General features: G+C 43.1%; 1 protein-coding gene across 1 annotated transcript; it reads right to left on the bottom strand.

Annotated features, from left to right (window-relative positions):
* Positions 1–4,196: 4,196 nt before the first annotated feature.
* Positions 4,197–16,961, bottom strand: bicc2 (bicaudal C homolog 2; the record flags this gene model as incomplete). Its single annotated transcript, XM_080466348.1, has 19 exons — positions 4,197–4,327; positions 4,440–4,539; positions 5,055–5,221; positions 5,326–5,545; positions 6,474–6,637; positions 9,216–9,255; positions 10,484–10,589; positions 11,099–11,298; positions 11,397–11,533; positions 12,228–12,417; positions 12,714–12,845; positions 13,297–13,548; positions 13,647–13,862; positions 14,114–14,167; positions 14,273–14,434; positions 14,617–14,696; positions 14,825–14,894; positions 15,478–15,524; positions 16,685–16,961. 19 exons carry the CDS (start codon positions 16,959–16,961, stop codon positions 4,197–4,199), a joined length of 2,745 nt encoding a protein of 914 aa, XP_080322474.1.
* Between the last annotated feature and the right edge of the window lie 1,568 nt (positions 16,962–18,529).

Below are 18,529 nucleotides of genomic sequence, written 5' to 3'. Positions count from 1 at the left end.
AGGTCTGTGTCCACGTGTCTCTTGTTTTTTCCGCTGATTCATTTCCCTTATCCATTCATCATTATCGACACTGTCCCACGCAAGAGTCACGGGTTACTGGGGCAGATCTCAGCTGATAGGCAGTACACCCTGGACAGAGAGACAGAGAGAAACACACCCACTCCAATCCATGGAGGGTTTTAGGGGTTTACCTTATGTGCATTTTTGAGGTTGTCAAAGGAAACCAGAGAACAGAGAGAAAATACACACAGGTAGAAGATGAAAATGTATCCCTCACTCTAGGGACACAGTGCTCACCACTCTGCCGCCGAGCTGATAACAATAATAATTTTCTCTTATTTTGTTTCATTTCCCTATTTCAAGATTAAATAACAGTGCCCTTCAGCACGTCGCTCATCTTACTTTGAAACCACACATGCATCGGTATGGATTTCGCCTGCTTTGGGCGTTTACTCTTTTCTAAAGCCCAGATTTCTCTGCAGTGGAACAATCAAAGCTCTCCATCAATTCTGACCTTTTCCGGGCCTGAGAAAGCAGTATCCCCGTTAGAAGCAGACATAAATGGCTGCAGTAGAAAATACTCTTATCACTTGCTTTTCAGACAGCCGAATCGCAAAGTCACCAGCTCCCAAAAGAGCATAAAAGCTTAATGAGTGTTTTTGTAATATCACTGGCTAATGGGACAGCTGACCTCGCTGGCTTGAAACCGCATGCTCAGCACTTTAAAAACACATTGAACCAACAATCACAGGCTAAAGGGACAACCAAATCTTCTGGCTTGAAAAAAAACACACAATCAGCACTCCATAACACAGTCTGTCAGATAGAATAGACAATGGGTTTAACAACGTGCGTCAAATTATGCCTGGAGCTGGGGTATAATCACCCAGTTCTGGGGCTACTGCATCATCTTCTTCTGTCATTGCACCTCTTGGCACGAGTTGTAAAGAAAATTTCTTGTTTTCATCACATGCTGCATCAGTCTACTGCTTTTTTACTGCGTTGTGTATCCATCCAATTTGAATCTGTGCAATATGTGCAAATGGGAGTTTTTTATGGGTCCAGCTATTGTTTTTCCAGGACAATTCATATTTGGATGGACAAGTTATGGCACCACGTAATATACCAACCGAAAGGAAAAGGTTTAATATAGCATGATAAATACCAGTCATCTCTGCTAAATGTGAAGGCAAATACCACCAGATAGTTAATTGGTGGACTTCACAAGACACATAACACATTGGAGCGTACTCTTACCCATTGTCTTCTTTCAAGCACATGTACACACATACACCCCCAGTTTCATTAATGTTTCTATTTTCGTTGGTTCTCCCACTCATTCTCCCAGAGTGCGTTTCATCTCCATCTCAGTGAGGGGGATGTGCAGTTATGTTTTATCCCCAGGGCAATCCATTGCTCCGTTTCATTTCTTTATTGGCTACTGCTTTATTAACCACAGATGGCTTCCCTGTTGGTCGATCCTCCCATCAACATCGGGTCTCCATGGAGGGCGGCGATGACTTCAGATGGGGGCTTCACCCTATTGGTCATCATTTTTTAATTTATTTTTTTGTCAAATAAAGCTATTTAAAAGAAGTTGCTAGTGCACGCAGTCATTATGTCTTTCTTTAATTAGTTTCTTCAACCTTCTTTCTTAAAGCTATGAAATCATAATAGCTCATAACCAAAGTTAATCCTCCGCCCACATTTGTTTAATCTTTATTGATACTAGAATGTGCCAAAAATTCACCTACTTTTTGTTTGGTAAATTTGAGCGGTAGTGAAACAATAATATTATTGGGCAGAGTGAAACCAGCTTTCTTCCACTTGACAGATTAGCTGATGGATCTTTATGTCTATTTCTTGACAGAAATTTAAATACTATATTCAAAAATCTCATCCTATCTCCCAATGCAAACAGTCATTTGGAGAAGAAATCTAAATTACCATGTGAATAACCTATTGTCTGAAAATAAAATCTGAAAGAAACACTTCAGACATCACCCTTATCAAAAATAAACATATTTCGCATATTTAAGGCATAGGATGGTAAAGGACAAATGTCTTCTTTGTTTAAGCTATTAAACTTCATTAGAAGTCAAATACCTTTTTTTTCCAAACAAAATATGAGCTTTTGATTTTGTGAATTTCACGGGAGTGGCTCAGAGGAGCAGTGTTTCAAATTGTTGTCTCATAGTAGGATGCTGGTGCAAATCTGCTGGCCAAGCTGGCGCTTCTGTGTGAAGTTTGCAAGATTTTACAGTGTGGGTGAGCTTTCTCCGGATAATCTGACTTCCTGCTGCTGTCGTTGTTATGTTTCTCCCTCTGAGTTAGCCCTGTAATGGCCAGAGAGTACCTTCAATATTGGCCTGCGTTGACAGACATGAGCTTCATGGATGGGTGGATGAATGAATGGATGGATGGATGGATGGATGGATGGATGGATGGATGGATGGATGGATGGATGGATGGATGGATGGATGGATGGATGGCAAAAGATCCATATGTCATAACATTTGTTGGTCTATGGTGGAAAGAGAAAGCAAGGAACAGTGAAAGACATCACCCTCATTGGCGCCTCACTTTCACTCCCTCAAACATGCCACATTATAAAGCTGCAGAGCATACTCCACCTCATTAATATTCACACATTTTAAGACCAGTAAAAGGACAAGCTGTGCAGGGAGTTTGCTCCCAGCTTTGCACATACACCATGCAACTGGGCCACGTGCCAAGATTCCTACTTTACAGGTGAAAAGTCCAAGTGTCTCTTCAAAGTCCTCAGGGTTCGAGGCTTTGCTCGTTCCTCCCCGAGTAGTTGCCATTCTCGCTGTGTGATCAAGGACCGATTTAGACCTGCAACCCCGGGGGAGCGCAATTAACTACCTGACAGGACAAGAATCCAGCAGTGCTCCAGAGCCCGAGGACCAGATTTGAGGATCACTGGTCTAAAGCCTGCCTATGTAATTGGTAGAGACATTGTAATAAATAGGGATCATCTCTCTCTAATCTGTCACAGCCCACCACTTCCACTCACACTCTTTTTCATGCTTGGCTGCCACTGCACCAGCCAGCATGTGGATCCTCTGAACAGACCCCGGCATGCCCCCCAGTGGAAGTATCTTGGATCATTCACCTCCATGTTGTTAACAGCTACAAATTTGCACATTTTGGCTGCCGTTAAGGTCTCTGAAACAGCATTCATTTGCTGGTCGCAGCCTCCTGCTAATTAATTAAATAGGTAGCAAAAGTGGTTTCAGTGGCTTCATTCCTGGCAAAACAGACAAATTAAACAGGAGCATTCAGGTGAAAAGTTGGTGGAGAGCAAACCAGGATAAAAACACTGCCCTATTACCTTCGCACAAACAAATGTGTTTACCTGCTTAGCCTCTGTAATTCATTTCTCCCTCATCTGATTGGTGTATATCAACACTCAGTCCACCTTGTCCACCAGGATTTGTAATTCTGTTTTCACTCGGAAACAAACCCAATTATTTTTCATGCAACATAAATGTGACTTGAATTTGTAAACAAAGTGTGGGCCACCACTGCCCTCTGGTGGATCACTTTCCGCTCTGAGTAGAGCGTCACAACTTGGCAGAGTGTGATGTGGCCAAAAAAAAACTTGAAAGGCATTCTGGTTGCATAAGAATTTGAAGAATTGGTCCTCTTAGACTATTTTCCTCCAACAGAAGCATTCACAAAAATATATATCCTGGTGAATAACAATAACATTTTAATGATCATCACTCTAATGGTGTTAAGTCAGTTTCATGTGCAATTATCTCTTTACAATTCCATAAGGTTAACATGGTCAAAGCATTGAACTTTCATAACAAAGGCACTTTTTGACTATAAAAGACACTACGAAGATTTATAAACATTATACTCTTTTGTGCAATGGTATAGTTCATTTTTTGTAAAATCAGAGGTGAGGAAGGGAAGACCTCCTTGTCTTGAGTGTGTATAAAAAAACATTTTTTTTAAAACTTTGGGTTATGGCTGTCCAAAAAGGCACTGGATTGAAAATGTACGTAATGTTTTCTGCTCCTCGGTATGTTTTTGTGCAACTCCATTCGTGGTGGTGAATAAACCGATCAGACATTTGCACTTCCAATAGCATAACCATATCATTTGATGTGTTTAATAAGTCCACACAGTTCAGACAGAGCCCAGTGTGCGCTCGGTGACTCCTCTCACCAGCGGTTACTCTGAGCTGCAACTTCTACATCCAAGATTCGTGGAAGGCGACCGCTCGCACCACCTTCCAGGTAGCCAGGCTTGACAGCAGGCGTGTCGGAGAGCCTCCTCTTGCCCTTGTTAAGGTCTGGATGAGACATTAAAAGACTTATTCATTTCACATGTGGCAAAACGCAGCCCGCCACCGCGGCAGATGGAGGGGACAATATGGATCTATGATATGCCCACCAGGTTCTCACCTGAGATTGCTAATAACATCTTGCGTCTGGCTCCGAAAGTGGAGACACCCACTTCCTTCAGGTCTTCATCCGACAGGGTGAGGAATGTCTGGTAGTCGATCTGGATGAGTACAGATAGCAGTTACATCATGACACTCTTGTATATTGCATAATTGATTCAACTGAAGTGTGCCCTTGTGTCTCTGTACTTCAGGCTTTGCAGCAACATAGTATATTGCACGACTTAAAAGTGATGTGTAGCAGCTGTACATGATGATGAACTGATTATCACATAGCATTTGCAGGGCTACCAAGCTGCATAGTCTGTCGGTGTACAGTTTGCATGTTCGTCCTGTAATTAGGTTTGATCTCAGTTCTAAACTATAAAACCATAGATATTCTGTGAATTGGTATCTCTAAATGTACTATGTGGGTGTGTGTGTGACTGTCTTCCTCTGTGTGTTTGCCCTGTGATGGACTGGTAACCTGTCCAGGACATACCCTACCTTCGTCCATAATCAGTTAGGATCGGCTCCTCATGAGTCTTGGTCACATTAAGCAGTCCAAAAGATTAATGGATCACATTTCTATGCAACTCTCAGAGTGGGGTTTTTTTTTTTGTTGTTTTTTTTTCACCTCTTGTTGTTCAAGCACGTCAATGTATTTGATTAGGCCAAGCTGGCTGAGCAGCTCAGGGAGGTCATCCGTCATCGTTGGAGAGAGGCTCCTTTGGCTGCAGGTTGACGCCCTCCTTGATGAGCACAGACCTTCAAAGTAGCTGTTGCTGCTCAGGAAGCTGTCCGCTAGCGACCGAGAGTCAAGGTTTAGAGTAAAAGATTAAAAGCAGAAGGGAGGAAGTGGTCTGAGCTGTTTTGCCAAGCTCGGGAGCAAAAGAGGTAACACTCACAGTTTTTGTCGAGTCTGTTTCGGTTCACCGAGGATGCAAACGCGGGAAAGGAAGAGGTGGCCGAGGAGAACATGGAGGGGGGTGAGGATGGGGAGGACGAGGATGATGAAGAGGAGGAAGAAGAAGAGACAGGCATGGATGAGGATGCAGATCCACGTCTGTCCCTCCAGTTCTCTGACTCGCTCCCATTAGCCGCCTTCATCATCTGAGCGGCCCAAGACTGGAAACAAAGAAAAACCGTGATGGCGTGAGATTTTAACTTGTATTCTTTTCATCTGAAAGCATTTCACACAAGAGTAACAAACATTAAGGACAATGGATGGATGGATGGATGGATGGATGGATGGATGGATGGATGGATGGATGGATGGATGGATGGATGGATGGATGGATGGATGGATGGATGGATGGATGGATGGATGGATGGATGGATAAAGCAACCCTTTCATCAAAATGTTGTTTTTCATCGTCTCTCCTTCCCAGTTTTCCTGAGACAGATGGTTGTTAATGGCCTCAAATTGTGTGTATGGGCATAATACCCATAGATCCAGAGGTTCAACAAGAAAAGACATTTTTCATGTCTCTAAACTAGCTCGTTCACCCCTGTAGGCTGACCTATGACAGCCTCCCTCACTGAATTATCAATGCAGTGTGCATGGCTAATGCGTTTCCCAGTTGCCTCAGTCTCAGAAGAAAATTGAACTCGCTGGAGGAATACCTCACACTCTTATTATCGTAAATGAGTCTGCTGCTCCATCAGTGGCTGCTGGGCAGTCAAAGAGTGGCCATTAAGGGGGGTTTGAAACGAGCAGGGGAGATGAGCTGAAACAGCTCAGGTAAACAGGTTCCTGAGGAGTGGCTGTGTTGACCGAGGCGATGGTATCAAACCCCAGTTAATTGAGCGTACAAATTGGCGGTGCTTACCACACAGTGAGATAAATGCTCCAAACTGTTGGGGAGCAGTACCAATAGATGAGACTGTGTTACTGAGCTGCAATGGGGATGTTTGTTTTACTGCTCTGCACCAAAAAAACCAAAGACCTTTACCCAGAACTATGACTTGAAAACTTTAAGAAATGACAATCCAAATGAAGCACGTTAGTCCAGTTTACTTCCGTTGGTAAAGATGGAATCGAGCTTCTTCATACCTGTTGCTGGTTACTGCTGGTGCTCAGGTACGGTTTGTAGTTGCGACGGCTGATGTTGCGGAGCTCTTTGACAGCCTCTGCTGGCATGGACTTGGAGAAACCCAGGCCACTCCAAGTGTCTGTAGGTGTCCGGACCTCAGTCACCACAGGCTTCCTCTGCATGGCTGGCAATGATATGTGCGAATAACAACATTCTACTTCAAGGAGATGCCTAAACATTGACATTCAAGCCACATTTTAATCATCACACCCACATTGGAATAATATATCTCTAGGCAGGATGCGATTTGTGATGAAGCCATTGAGGGATTGTCTCCACTGGGGTAGATGGCTCTTTGTTGTTAAGATATCACAATAAAATAGAGATGAGTCTTTCTTTGTTTTTTTGTTTTTTTAAATTAAAGCCCAAGTTAAGATTGAATGTAATCCTAATTTAATAACGTCTGACAAACACAGTGAAGCCAGCAGCCACCAAATTTCAATTGGCCTATTTATACCCGACATCTAGGCAATGTTTTACCTTTATATCGAGGATAGAGACAGACAGACAGACAGACAGACAGACAGACAGACAGACAGACAGACAGACAGACAGAACGAATCACTATTTGCTGGGGAACAATGTGAAAGAATGTGAATAGAAAATATTATTTTCTGTATCTGCTCCACAATGTAAAAGCAGGTAAGAACGTCATGGCGGGGGTTAGATATCACTCAATATGAACCTCAGTTTGGAAAACATTCTAGTTTCAAACTTTCCATTCATCAACATATTTCAACAAAGAATGCCAAAGCCAACTGAATCAGCTTATATAACTCCACTTGGTTTCACATTGATTTTTATTTTTTTTTTTAAAACGTCTCAATTCCCAAAAGGATTCATTTCACTTCTAGGATCTCATCCTATTTCAAGTTAATATCATTTTGAATTTCCTAGTTTCCACAGCTTCAATCCAATTTAAAGTTCTGTCAAACTGAAATGAGTTGAAATATCTGTCATATTTTAAAGGTTGGCGAGATTATAACTTGATCATTAAAACCAGAATGTCTGGATCTTCTCTGGGTAACATTATGGGAAGGTCTCTAAGTCTCAAGGCCGTACATCAATACAGAATCAATTAATAATAGCTGTAGAGGATGAGTCAATGGCTTGTGTTTTTAAATTCAAATGCCCCGGATAAATAAGTAAAATGGGAATTTATAATGCACGCCAACCCAATACAGTGTAATTCAATTCAAAATTTACATTAATATCTAAAAAAAAACATGACAAATTGTTTAGGATGCCTCACCATGATAGTGTGTATAAACAAGCAAATCAAAACCTAATGGCAGCGAGTTTGACTGCAGTAAAATACGCTTGTGATCAAGAATAGGAGAAACAGGCATGCCAGCTGCACAATTATATACAAAAACATCTAAGTAGCATAAATCCACTGATGCTTTTTATGGCGTATGGCTTATGGACAGTAGATAACACCCAAAGCTTTAAATCTGAAATTCATCAACCAAAACTTACTGCTGAGGGTGAGACTGATTCATTTGAATTTTCAACCACACTCATTCGATCTGTTATGTTATACACTATCTGTAGCATGCGTCAGGGATCATTTCTGTGTGTCTGTGGAAAATACTGGTTTTCCACATCGTCGTTGGTGTTCAGACTTGAACAAGCCTGTGTTAAATATTGAATCACAAACAGTGCCTTCAGAGCATGTGGCACACTTGACGGAACTTAAATTGTGAATGCTCAGACGTGTGTACAAACTGAACTGGCAAACAAGTGACCCTGGACATCCTCCATGTGTGAATGTGATAAAAAAAACTTCAACGTCAGTCCACAAAGAATGCAATATCAACAGGATGAGAACTGCTGTGCCGCCGATTGTGTGTGCGCGTGTGTATCCGGGTGAGTAAATGTCCCATTCATATATTGGCATATGGGTGTCTTAATGACTGCGAGGCAGATGGCCCATTCAAACTGCTAATTCATAATCCCATAAAGCTACTCTGAGGGACTTTGGTACCATTTGGCAGCAGATCACTTCAGTATCTCTCATTCTGCATGATGGATGAGGCTGTGTTCTCCCGTGTCGGAGCTGGTGCAATAAGTGCGTGCAGGACGGAGCACACACTGTGTGGACGCATGTGCATGTTGTCTGCATTGTATTTCCACCCCTTGTGATTTAAGTGGGAGTGCCAGCGCTCCTCCATTATAACTTTGGCACAGTGCAGCCCAAAAACAGGCCCCCGTCATCAGTTGTTTTGGCCGCGAGTGAAGCTGAAATGTGGCTTCTCAATCAAATCCCTTCTTTTTACTCGGGATATTAATATGTTCCTTTTATAAAACACCCCAAAGACTTACCATTTATGCTTTTTTTTTTGTTTGTTTATAACAATGATATGGCCAAACATTTGCGCTTTCAGAGCCAACAGAAAGAGCTGCCTGGTTAAGTGCTGTTTCATAAGTTAAGATGAAACTGTTGTGCAATCTGCATATTGTTCAGCTCCCTCGAAAACAGCTTGGTTGTATAAAAGTGACGATTTTTGGTAGAAAGCAACAAAACAAGCTACTGTACGTGTTTGTAAATGTAAAACTCCTCTGTAAAAAAAAAAGTCTAAAAATGTTATCATTCATTTATTTATAAAAGCACATAGATCGATATATAAAAAGGAGTGCTTGCCTCGCGGTGCACTGCATTTCTGAAACCACAAAACTATTAAACATTTAGGAGCACTAACCTCTGGTTGCCAGCAGTTTCTTCTTTTCATAGTCATAATCCTACAAAGCACAGACAGGATACAGCGTAAGTAAATAATGCATGAAATTGAATTTTTTTTTTTTTTTTACCCCTCCCTTTGGATGGTGGGGGTAAGGCAGCGGGGGCCTAATTTACAGCAGGAACCAACATAAGCATGAAACAGCACTTCCTGGTGCTGTGGTGGTAAAACTTGTTAAACCTCCTTGCATAAAGCTTTGAGGGGGAGAAATGACAAATAAGAAGAGAGGGAGACAAACACCAAAGCCAGTTCTCAGAATCAAATTTCGCCATGGTCAGGGGTGCGCAGATCAATAGATTACATCACATCACAAATGAAACGTTCCTGCTGGTTTTAATCTACCTTGTTGGCATTGATTGGAGTGAGGTTAGCGTGAGCCCCCCCCCCCCCCATTCTCACTTGAACAGTCCTACAAAGCTGACAGACATTTGTCTGATGAGAATTAAGTTCTATACAAGCTTTGCAAAAGAACAGAGAAACGTGTTCCTTATCGCAGTGCTGGCTCAACACACATCTTTCAGGTATAGCTTTTTAGATGGTTTCTCATGGTGCCGGACGACTCTACAATAGATTGGCTTCAAGAGCAGCTGGCTGAGGCAGGAAGAACAAAAATCTATAAAATGCAATTACATGGAAAGACAAGCAAAAAGCTAATCATTCGTGTGAAGAGGAGTTCTACACTTCACTATCTTGCCACTATCAAATATAAACAAATTATTCTTTTCTTGCAACGTACCCACCTACAAACCAGTTTTTCGTCTTGTACATGCCAATTCGGACTGTCCGGTTCATGTCTGGTTCAATGTTCATGTCTGTGGGGTGTTTTCATGTGTTCATTTTATCTCTCCCCTGGTTGCTCATTTCTTCTGTTCTTTAATTTTTTTCACCTTGAATGTCCCTAACTGACCCTCAATAAGTCCTATCTTCTGGACTGTGTATATAAAGGCTTTTTTCTTTTCTTTGGTTTGGTTACCAGCATAGCATCTAAGCCTCCTGCCTAGTTTTCATTTCATTTCCTCTCGCGTCTTGCGTTATTATCTGCCAGTTCCCTGTTGTGTACTTTCATTGAAGTATTCCCATCTTTAATACAGATTGTTTTCAGTTTGAAGAAGATCCTCCATCCACATTACCTGTCAGTTGTTATAATGTATGCAGTGCATAATTCTGTGAGAAAAGTGGACTTGGGTTGGGGGTTTTCTTTTGGGGGGGGGTTGTTTTTTTTTCCTTACCTCAGCTTTGGCTGTGTCAGCACAAACATTTAAAGCCAGAGTCATTTCTTTCCTCAAACTGTTCCTCCGTTCAATCCTCCCCGCTTCAACATCTGCATTCAGCAATCTGGAAACACACGCAGATAAACAGGATGGTAAGACACAGCCAGGTAAGGTTCTGATAGCTCTGTGCAATATTCCCAAATTTATTCTCCATTGATGTGACAGCAGCAGTGCTGAAAAAGGCTGAAGAAAACTGACTTGATGGTAAATAATTAAAGAGTAGGCTATGTTGGATGAGTGATGCTCTATTAAAACTGCACACTTTGCAAAGTTTTGTTTTTTTCTTTTAATATGCAGAACGACAAAGAATAGAATGAGGGACTAAGCAAAAGGCAAATATAGATGAAGTGACTTTCTTTATGCGATAGAGCTTTTTGAGTGGGCAAGATCAGGATCTAGTGTACTGTATGTACTAAAGTCTAATAATTTTTTCTTTTATCACGATTATTTTTGTCTTTGTTTATTTGGTTCCGGTTGAAAACACACTCAGGTTAAAATTAGATGAAAAGATTTGGAAGGGTGACGATGTGCCAAAAACCATCCATGTGCACTATGAACAGCATGAATGCTCACCTGTATGCCAGCACCTGCCCTGTTGAATGGCGTCGTCCCTCACTGAGAACTTTGGGAATTTCAGGACCTTGTAGACTCCCCCTCCGACTCCCGAATCCCGCCCTGCTCATGCTGTAATTCACCGCATCACAAACCCCAGACGGTGGCATCACCTCACAGTCATCGTCCGACTGGCCGAACTGGTCGTCATTTTCGAGGATCTGTAGAGGAGGAATAAGCCGGCTTAGGTTTCTTTGGAGGTGGTATTTTTCTTCTTTCTGATAATCTGACAGCAGTTTGCGCTTTCACGGTGAAACACCTTCTCCAGTGGCCTGCAGTCTGTCCCCTTCAGTGTGGTCCTCCCCTCCTCGGTGGGACTGCTGAGGCCCGGGGGAGGTAAAGGTCGCGGCTTCATACCTGCAGTCAGAATCGCGGTCGCTGCTAAGGGTAAAGGGCCTGCTCAACAAGACAGGACATGATACCAAAAAGTGAAAAGTTAGATATTCCTGCAGAAAAACAGAGAACAAACAAATCCCTCTTCTTTTTTTATTACATGGTCAAAACAATTGCAAATGAATACCTGAAGAGAAGAGGGGTGAGATTGAATGGTCATGTTACATGTTCAAATATTTATCTATAAGACATCTGAGTAGGCAATTAAAATTGGTGACTGCTATATTTGCTACATCTCCACTTTATTAGTTGCACTTTTTAATTGTGTGTTTGTTGATGGATGTGTATATGTAATGATTACAATTTCACAACTCAATTTTCCGTGAGCGACAGGTTCAGAGTAAAAATCAATCAATGATGTTGACAAACAATATTTTTCTAATTTCAAATTCAGAATAACTAAAGTAGATTCATTCATTTAATATTTTATGAAGTGTTATTCCATCATGGATCATAATATGTATGAAATCCTTCAATTCACCATTCACCCTTTGCAATCAATCCGAGGAAATGCGACGCTTTCTATTCATCTCAGAGACTAAAGGCTGGTGAAGCAGGAAGCCAAACAAGGGAGGCAACTTGTACCACTGTCTGCAGCTATGTTTGTTAAGTTGTTTTTTGTTTTTTTTTAAAAAACAAGATTTTAAAATTCTGAAAATGAAGTTCTTCTTTCCAATTCCACGGGTAGCGTGCTCACCCTGCTCAGAGAGACGGAGCTGCTGCAGCAACATGTTGAGCCAGTAGCTGGTCAGTCCACCTCCAGGTAGGACGGGGTCAGCGGTCAGCTCCATTACCGGGGCAGGCTCACAGGAATCCAGCCCCAGGAGCAGACGACGGGCCTCATAAAGGCAGGAGATGTTTCTCTCCAGACCCTTCACCACCACTGACTGACAGATGGGCACCAGTACAGATGTTTTCATTAGTATTCAACACTGCGGCACGAGAAACTGCAGGGGAGAATAGTTTTACATCCAAAATCGATGTAAGCATTCGAGAAATATTTCAGCGGATATTTCTTAGATAATGCTATGAATATGAAATGTGCAATCACAAAGTCTATAAGGCAGTTCTATTTATTGTGAATTGAAAAGGACGTGATTGGCAGCTGTCAAAACAACAACGTTTACCATATTGTAACGTGACGCACATCACAAGCAGGAGAAGCTACAAGCTTAAAATGTACCTTGCTGGTCTGTTTCACTTTCGGCTTGACACTAATGAAGACTCCCAGGTTTTGCATCATCTGAGCCAGTTTAGAGGAATCTGCCTCTCCATCTTCACGCATGTCAAACATCAAACACACAGGCAGACAGTCCTTGATGCGTGTACACACACACACACACATACACACACACACATTTGCCAGAAGGTGAAATAGGAAAGATGAGGAACACGTTCAGATTGTTGCTATTGCAGCAGCAGAGAAACAACAGTACAATGTAATTTAATCAGGGGAAGAAATAATGATGAATAATTTAAGTCATTATTAGTCATTTAAGAGTTTGTTTTAATGTAATTTCCCTCACACTTCTGTACAATTTACACCATGTAATCTACTATACCACAACTGTAAAGTGTTATTCAGTACAGCCACCATTTGAACTGAAAGTTCTTTCAAGGCAAATCCAGGACACACACACACACACACACACACACACACGTGCCAGGGTAAGCTATGGATGAGGAAAATTTCATCTGAGGTGTGTGAGTGTTATCTAGAAATAAGAGAGGATTGGACACTGGAATTAAATAATCTAACACTGTACCATGAGCTGCTGCCGAGCCAGACACACTCCGTCGGGGCTGCCCTGGATGAGCAGTGACGGGGGACTCTGAGGAGCACTGAGGTCTGGTAGGATGATCTGAGTCTGGGTCTGATGCATTACGCTCAGAAAGTGTGCACCGTTCTGTCCCAACAAGAAGAGATGCTGCTGAGAGGTGACGTCCAGCTGACTGGTCACAATACCAGCGGTGACCTCCGGTCCCAGCAGCAGATCCATCAGGACACAGACCGCCTTCTGTCAAGTTATAACACAAACATACATGTCAAAGGTTTGTATATGTAATTACATCCAGGCGGTTTATTGGCATGCTGATTCGGTAGTTTCATGCTGACCTTGACCACGGCTGCGTTGCCCTGAAGCCCCCAGATGGTGCAGCAGCTTCCATAAAATGAAGACTGTGCTGGAGGCTGAGGTGTAACAGCCCTGAAGCTCACGCTGACCCCCAACGTCTGTACTACCTGCTGGATGAGTGGAGAGCCTGCGTCTGGCAGAGCCTGGGGCACCAGACTCACTGGCAGGTCAAAGGTCAAGGACAATGGCTGGAGGTCCTGGCACAGGAAGGGAAACAGTGATGGGATGATGGAGATGCAGCGAAGAGGGGTAAATAAAGACAAGCACAGACAGACAGACAGCAGACAGGCGCAGCTTTGAAAAATACACCCGTCGTCTTCGTGCCAGACACCAGATTAATCACTCTATTGATCTATGTGTCTGACAAGAATGAAGAAATTGAGTGTTGAAACAAATAAAAAAAATCATCCAAGGCTGTCTCAGCTCAGATTACACATTGACCCCTCACTCTAATCCTTTTCCTGGCCTCCTCCACGCCTTCGACTGGCCCCGCTATGGAGACCTGTTAAAAGCAGATACATACAGAACATGTATATTAATTTGCTCTCAGCTTCCTGTCAAAACACAAACTGTTGACTCATTAAAAGTCCGTCCTTGAGATTGTTACCTGGTTGCTTTTCTCTCCGGCTGCATTGTGGCGGTTGGAGTCCGGGAAATGGATGTGACAGGATGTGACCTCCATCACCTTTTTGATGTTTCCACCACCTTTCCCGATCACATGGGAGTGCTCTGTGTAAGCCACGTCCATTTTCAGAGTCACCTTGTTCACCTGGTTTTCACACAGACACTGGTGTCATTTGTGCACGTGTCAGCACTTGCTGCAGTACAGTCAGGAGGACAGATTTCGAAAAGAGCGGCGCTACTTTCCCACTGACAAGAATTACATCTCTGGATGTTATGTGTTCAAGAAACTGTTCAGGACAATATTGAAAACTGTTTTAGTGCGCTCACCCTTGTTTCCAGCACTTCTAATATCTTTTTTTTGGCTTCCACAACATTGGCTTTCTTCCCCTCTACCTTCACGTGTGGATCTATGAGGAAATAGCCATTTACATGGCCATATGGGCATGTAAATTCAACGCAGACGGCACGTTTCACAGGAAAAGGAAAGAACAAAGAGCTCTGATTTGCTGCAACTGAACCGTGAGGAATGTCTCACCTTTCTTCGACTTGGCTCCTATCTTAAGCTTGGATGGCCATTTCACCTGAGTGTTAGTTTCTCTCATCACCTGCAGGAGCGCAAACAACAGGAGGGAGTGAGATGCGACCGGGAAGCTCTCACTGTATGCAATCCTGGCCCATATAATCGGAGCATTCGCAACCAGGCACAGAGCAGATCTCTAGTAATCTGAGAACTCAAAGCCTCATTTGCATCTCAAACAGTGAAATGATCAACCATCATAAATCCTGGAATCACCTGCTGCAGAGCATTAAACAAATATTTGGATTGTAGCAAAGATGCTCACACCGATCTGTGAGCTAAACCCAGAGGCTCACACACTGACGGATATGAATGGATTAGGATTTCACTGATCGAGCGCTTTTTGCTTTGATTTAGCAGAGCGCTTTACAATGTTAGTCACGTTCACACGCGTGTCACCCTGCCATGGGAGGTTGCTCAGTCCATCAATTGGGGGCAGTTTGAGGTTCAGTGTCTTGCTCAAGGACACTTCAGCAAATGGCCAGATGGGAGATTGAACCCGCAACCTTCCAATTGAAAGATCACCAGGCTTTGCTGCAGAGTGAGCTGAAGGGTTTCTCAAGGAGCGGCATAATTATTTGAGGGATTGTTAAAGCTGGACTTTTACTTACCCTTTCAAAAAACTCCTCGCCTGTCTCGCCCTCGCCGAGCGTTGGAGCTGAAACACACAGTGGGCAAACAAGAAAAAAAAAAAAAAAAGATAAACATGAACCAGATCCTGTATTGTGATTTAACAAGCAGAGTTGCTCAGCAGCACTGTATTGTACTGTTTACAGCGCAGGCGATCAGTCTGGAGTGTGTGTGAGACTAAAGTCAACAGTTAAATGTTGACAATATTTAAATGTGGACTTGGTTGAAATGTTCCCGAGCAAAGTGGAACAAGAAGAGGTTGCTGGGAACATCAACACTTTTAAAAGGCCATCGCTCCATGGTGACATTTACAGGGTTCAGGAGGAGCCCCAGGAACGCCCTCAGCTCCCCCGCCATCACTCTGGGTTACGCTGGCCGGAGCTGAGGAATGGGACGAGAACAGTGCAGGGTGGAGCGAGAAGGTGGTCGTCAGGGAACGCGGCCACAAATCAGCCTGGAGGCAGCTAATCACATCAATGGCATTTGCTGACGTCAAGACCTCCCACTTCTCCAAATAAAATAATAAAAAAAAAAATTTAAAAAAAAAGAAATAACAACTCCAAAAGTGAGAGGAAATGTGTAAAAATCAGAGTGAAGTTCAGACCGTAGTGTGACAGATTATTTACCTAGAGCGATTAGATGGAGTATTTACTGCTCCAGCAGCAGCGAAAAAGAACAGCCCCGGCTGCACACACATTAAAACAACTCACACTTATCAGAGCTGAATTCACTCAACGTCTTTCCCATCAGGGGCAAACATCAGGCTCCATGTGCAGCACTGTCACAAAGAGTTTCCCGGCGACACCGGGGAGGCATTCGTCATAAACCTGCCATGCAGCGATAACTAACAGAGGCAGTTACCTCTGCTTCCCAGACAGGGATGATAATAGCAAAAAGGACTTGTGAATGCATTATCTATTGCAGGTCATAAATCACAATGATACAGCAACAGGGGTTCAGTGGAAGGCAGCCACTGATTGTGACAACAAGGGCGCAGCCAGCTGGAGGCCCTGACAGACGCACCGGGGTCAGGGAGATAGCGGCTTCTATGAGGAGGACGCTGTGATAACCATCAGAAACAGAATAACTCCAGGAAAATGCGACTTGTAAGTCGGAATATGAAAATAGACTTCATCACAAGTGCCAATAAACCAGGCAGATTGCATTGACAGTAAAGATTTGACTCACCATACAGCATGGCCTCCAGCTTCTTCCTGTCAATCCTGAACCTCTCCTCCACCCATTCAGGGTCCAGACTTTGTCCTCTAGCATTCTCCTTATTCAGAGTGGAGCCTCTCCCCCCTTCCTCCTCTTCCTCGTCCTCTCTATCCTCTTTGTCACTGCGGGCCTCTCTGGGCTCTGCATTTCTTGCTGAGCCGGGTTCTAAACTAGTTTCCGAGTCGGGCTGCCGGCGTGCTACGGAGGCCGGCACCGCAGAGCTCTCCTCGCTGGGGTTTGTGGCCATAGCAGGACTGAGCCCTTGTCAGTGTTTGTGTGTGTGTGAGTTGTATGTTCTCATGTGTGTGACCAAGGAGACCAACAGGGAGAGAAAAAAAAAGGGGAGAGAGGGGCAAGAAACACCCCCGGGGCCTTTTCTTCGAATCCCCCGCCCCCTTCTCTTAATGTAATACACAAATCAAAGTCTTTCTTTCTCCTCTCGAGCGTTTGAGGCTTGAACGACGAGCTACGACGGCTTGCGTGGATGTGTACAAAGATACGCGCCTTTGCACTCTCTCGCAGTGTCTGTCCTTTCGGAAATGCAGAGGGACTACGGGACGATCTACAACTTCAACCGGGGCTCTCTTTACTCTGAACAAATCCTCAGTAATCCTCAAATCAACGTCCACAGATTATCTGGATTGATAGTCAAGGTCCATGATGAGACAAGAGCTCTGACGCACGCACGCACGCACGCACACACACACACACACACACACACACACACACACACACACACACACACACACACACACACACACACACACACACACACACACACACACACATTCACACACACACACACACACACACCATCCTCACCACACCAGCACACACAGCTAACAAAACAAACAGGTCAAAGCCCCCATGAAACTCAGAGAGCTGGAGATTCCAGAGGTCAGGATGAGTGTAATAGAGCACTGATTTTAGCTTTCAACAAATAGGGAAAATAGTGTGTACGTGTGTGTGTGTGTGTGTGTATATATATATGTATATTCAACAATAAATCAGTCAGTGACTGCGTTAGTCGCGTGCGTGTAAATAAATAAATAAAGCAAACATAGAAAAGACGATAATCTCTCATTGATAGGTGCTAATCCGTGTTTACATGATCGAAAAGGAGAAGGAAGAAGTATAAACTTATTTCATTCTGCCTCTTTGCGTCTTCATCAACAGCTGAGTTCTTAAAACAATATTTTGTTCTGAAATTAACATCGACCGTTAACAGTGTTATCATTACATGGCAAACATTATTCTTGTACATACAGCACTTTTTTGGGGAATGTATGCTCAAAGAAGAAGAGTTTGTATTTATAAGTTTGGTGAACAAACTAATAATATCACAACTGAATACTTTTTATTCCTTACTACAACTGTTGATGGGCTGAAATATTAATAATTATATGTACAAAATCACTGGATCGTATGGTGCAATTATACAATGAGCATAATACTCCCACTTTAAAACAAACAGAAAAAAAAACAACACTTGAGTAAATGAACTTACTTTCTTGGCGATCACTGCTCCCACTAAAACATTTGGCTGAATTGCATGTTAACTCAGTATATGTAAAGTGGAGCAAATGAGAGTTCTAAAATTGCTCAGTAGTTATTAAGTCCCCTCCCTGCTTTAAATTTCAGAAATGCAGGAACTCAAGTATAGACTGAAGCAAGAGTAAAAAAAAACAAACTGCTCAATTAGTCGGTTCTGGTGGGATTCTGTTTCCCGCTCAGCACCATGTTTTCCATATTGCCCAGACAAATTTAGCCCCTGGGCAATCCAGCAAACATTATTTGGCGGCGCCGAGATCTTGC

This window comes from Lipophrys pholis (assembly GCF_963383615.2).
Source record: "Lipophrys pholis genome assembly, chromosome: 6".
NCBI lineage: Eukaryota > Metazoa > Chordata > Actinopteri > Blenniiformes > Blenniidae > Lipophrys > Lipophrys pholis.
Note: the sequence above shows the minus strand (reverse complement) of the source record. Positions and strands in the feature narration are given on the sequence as shown.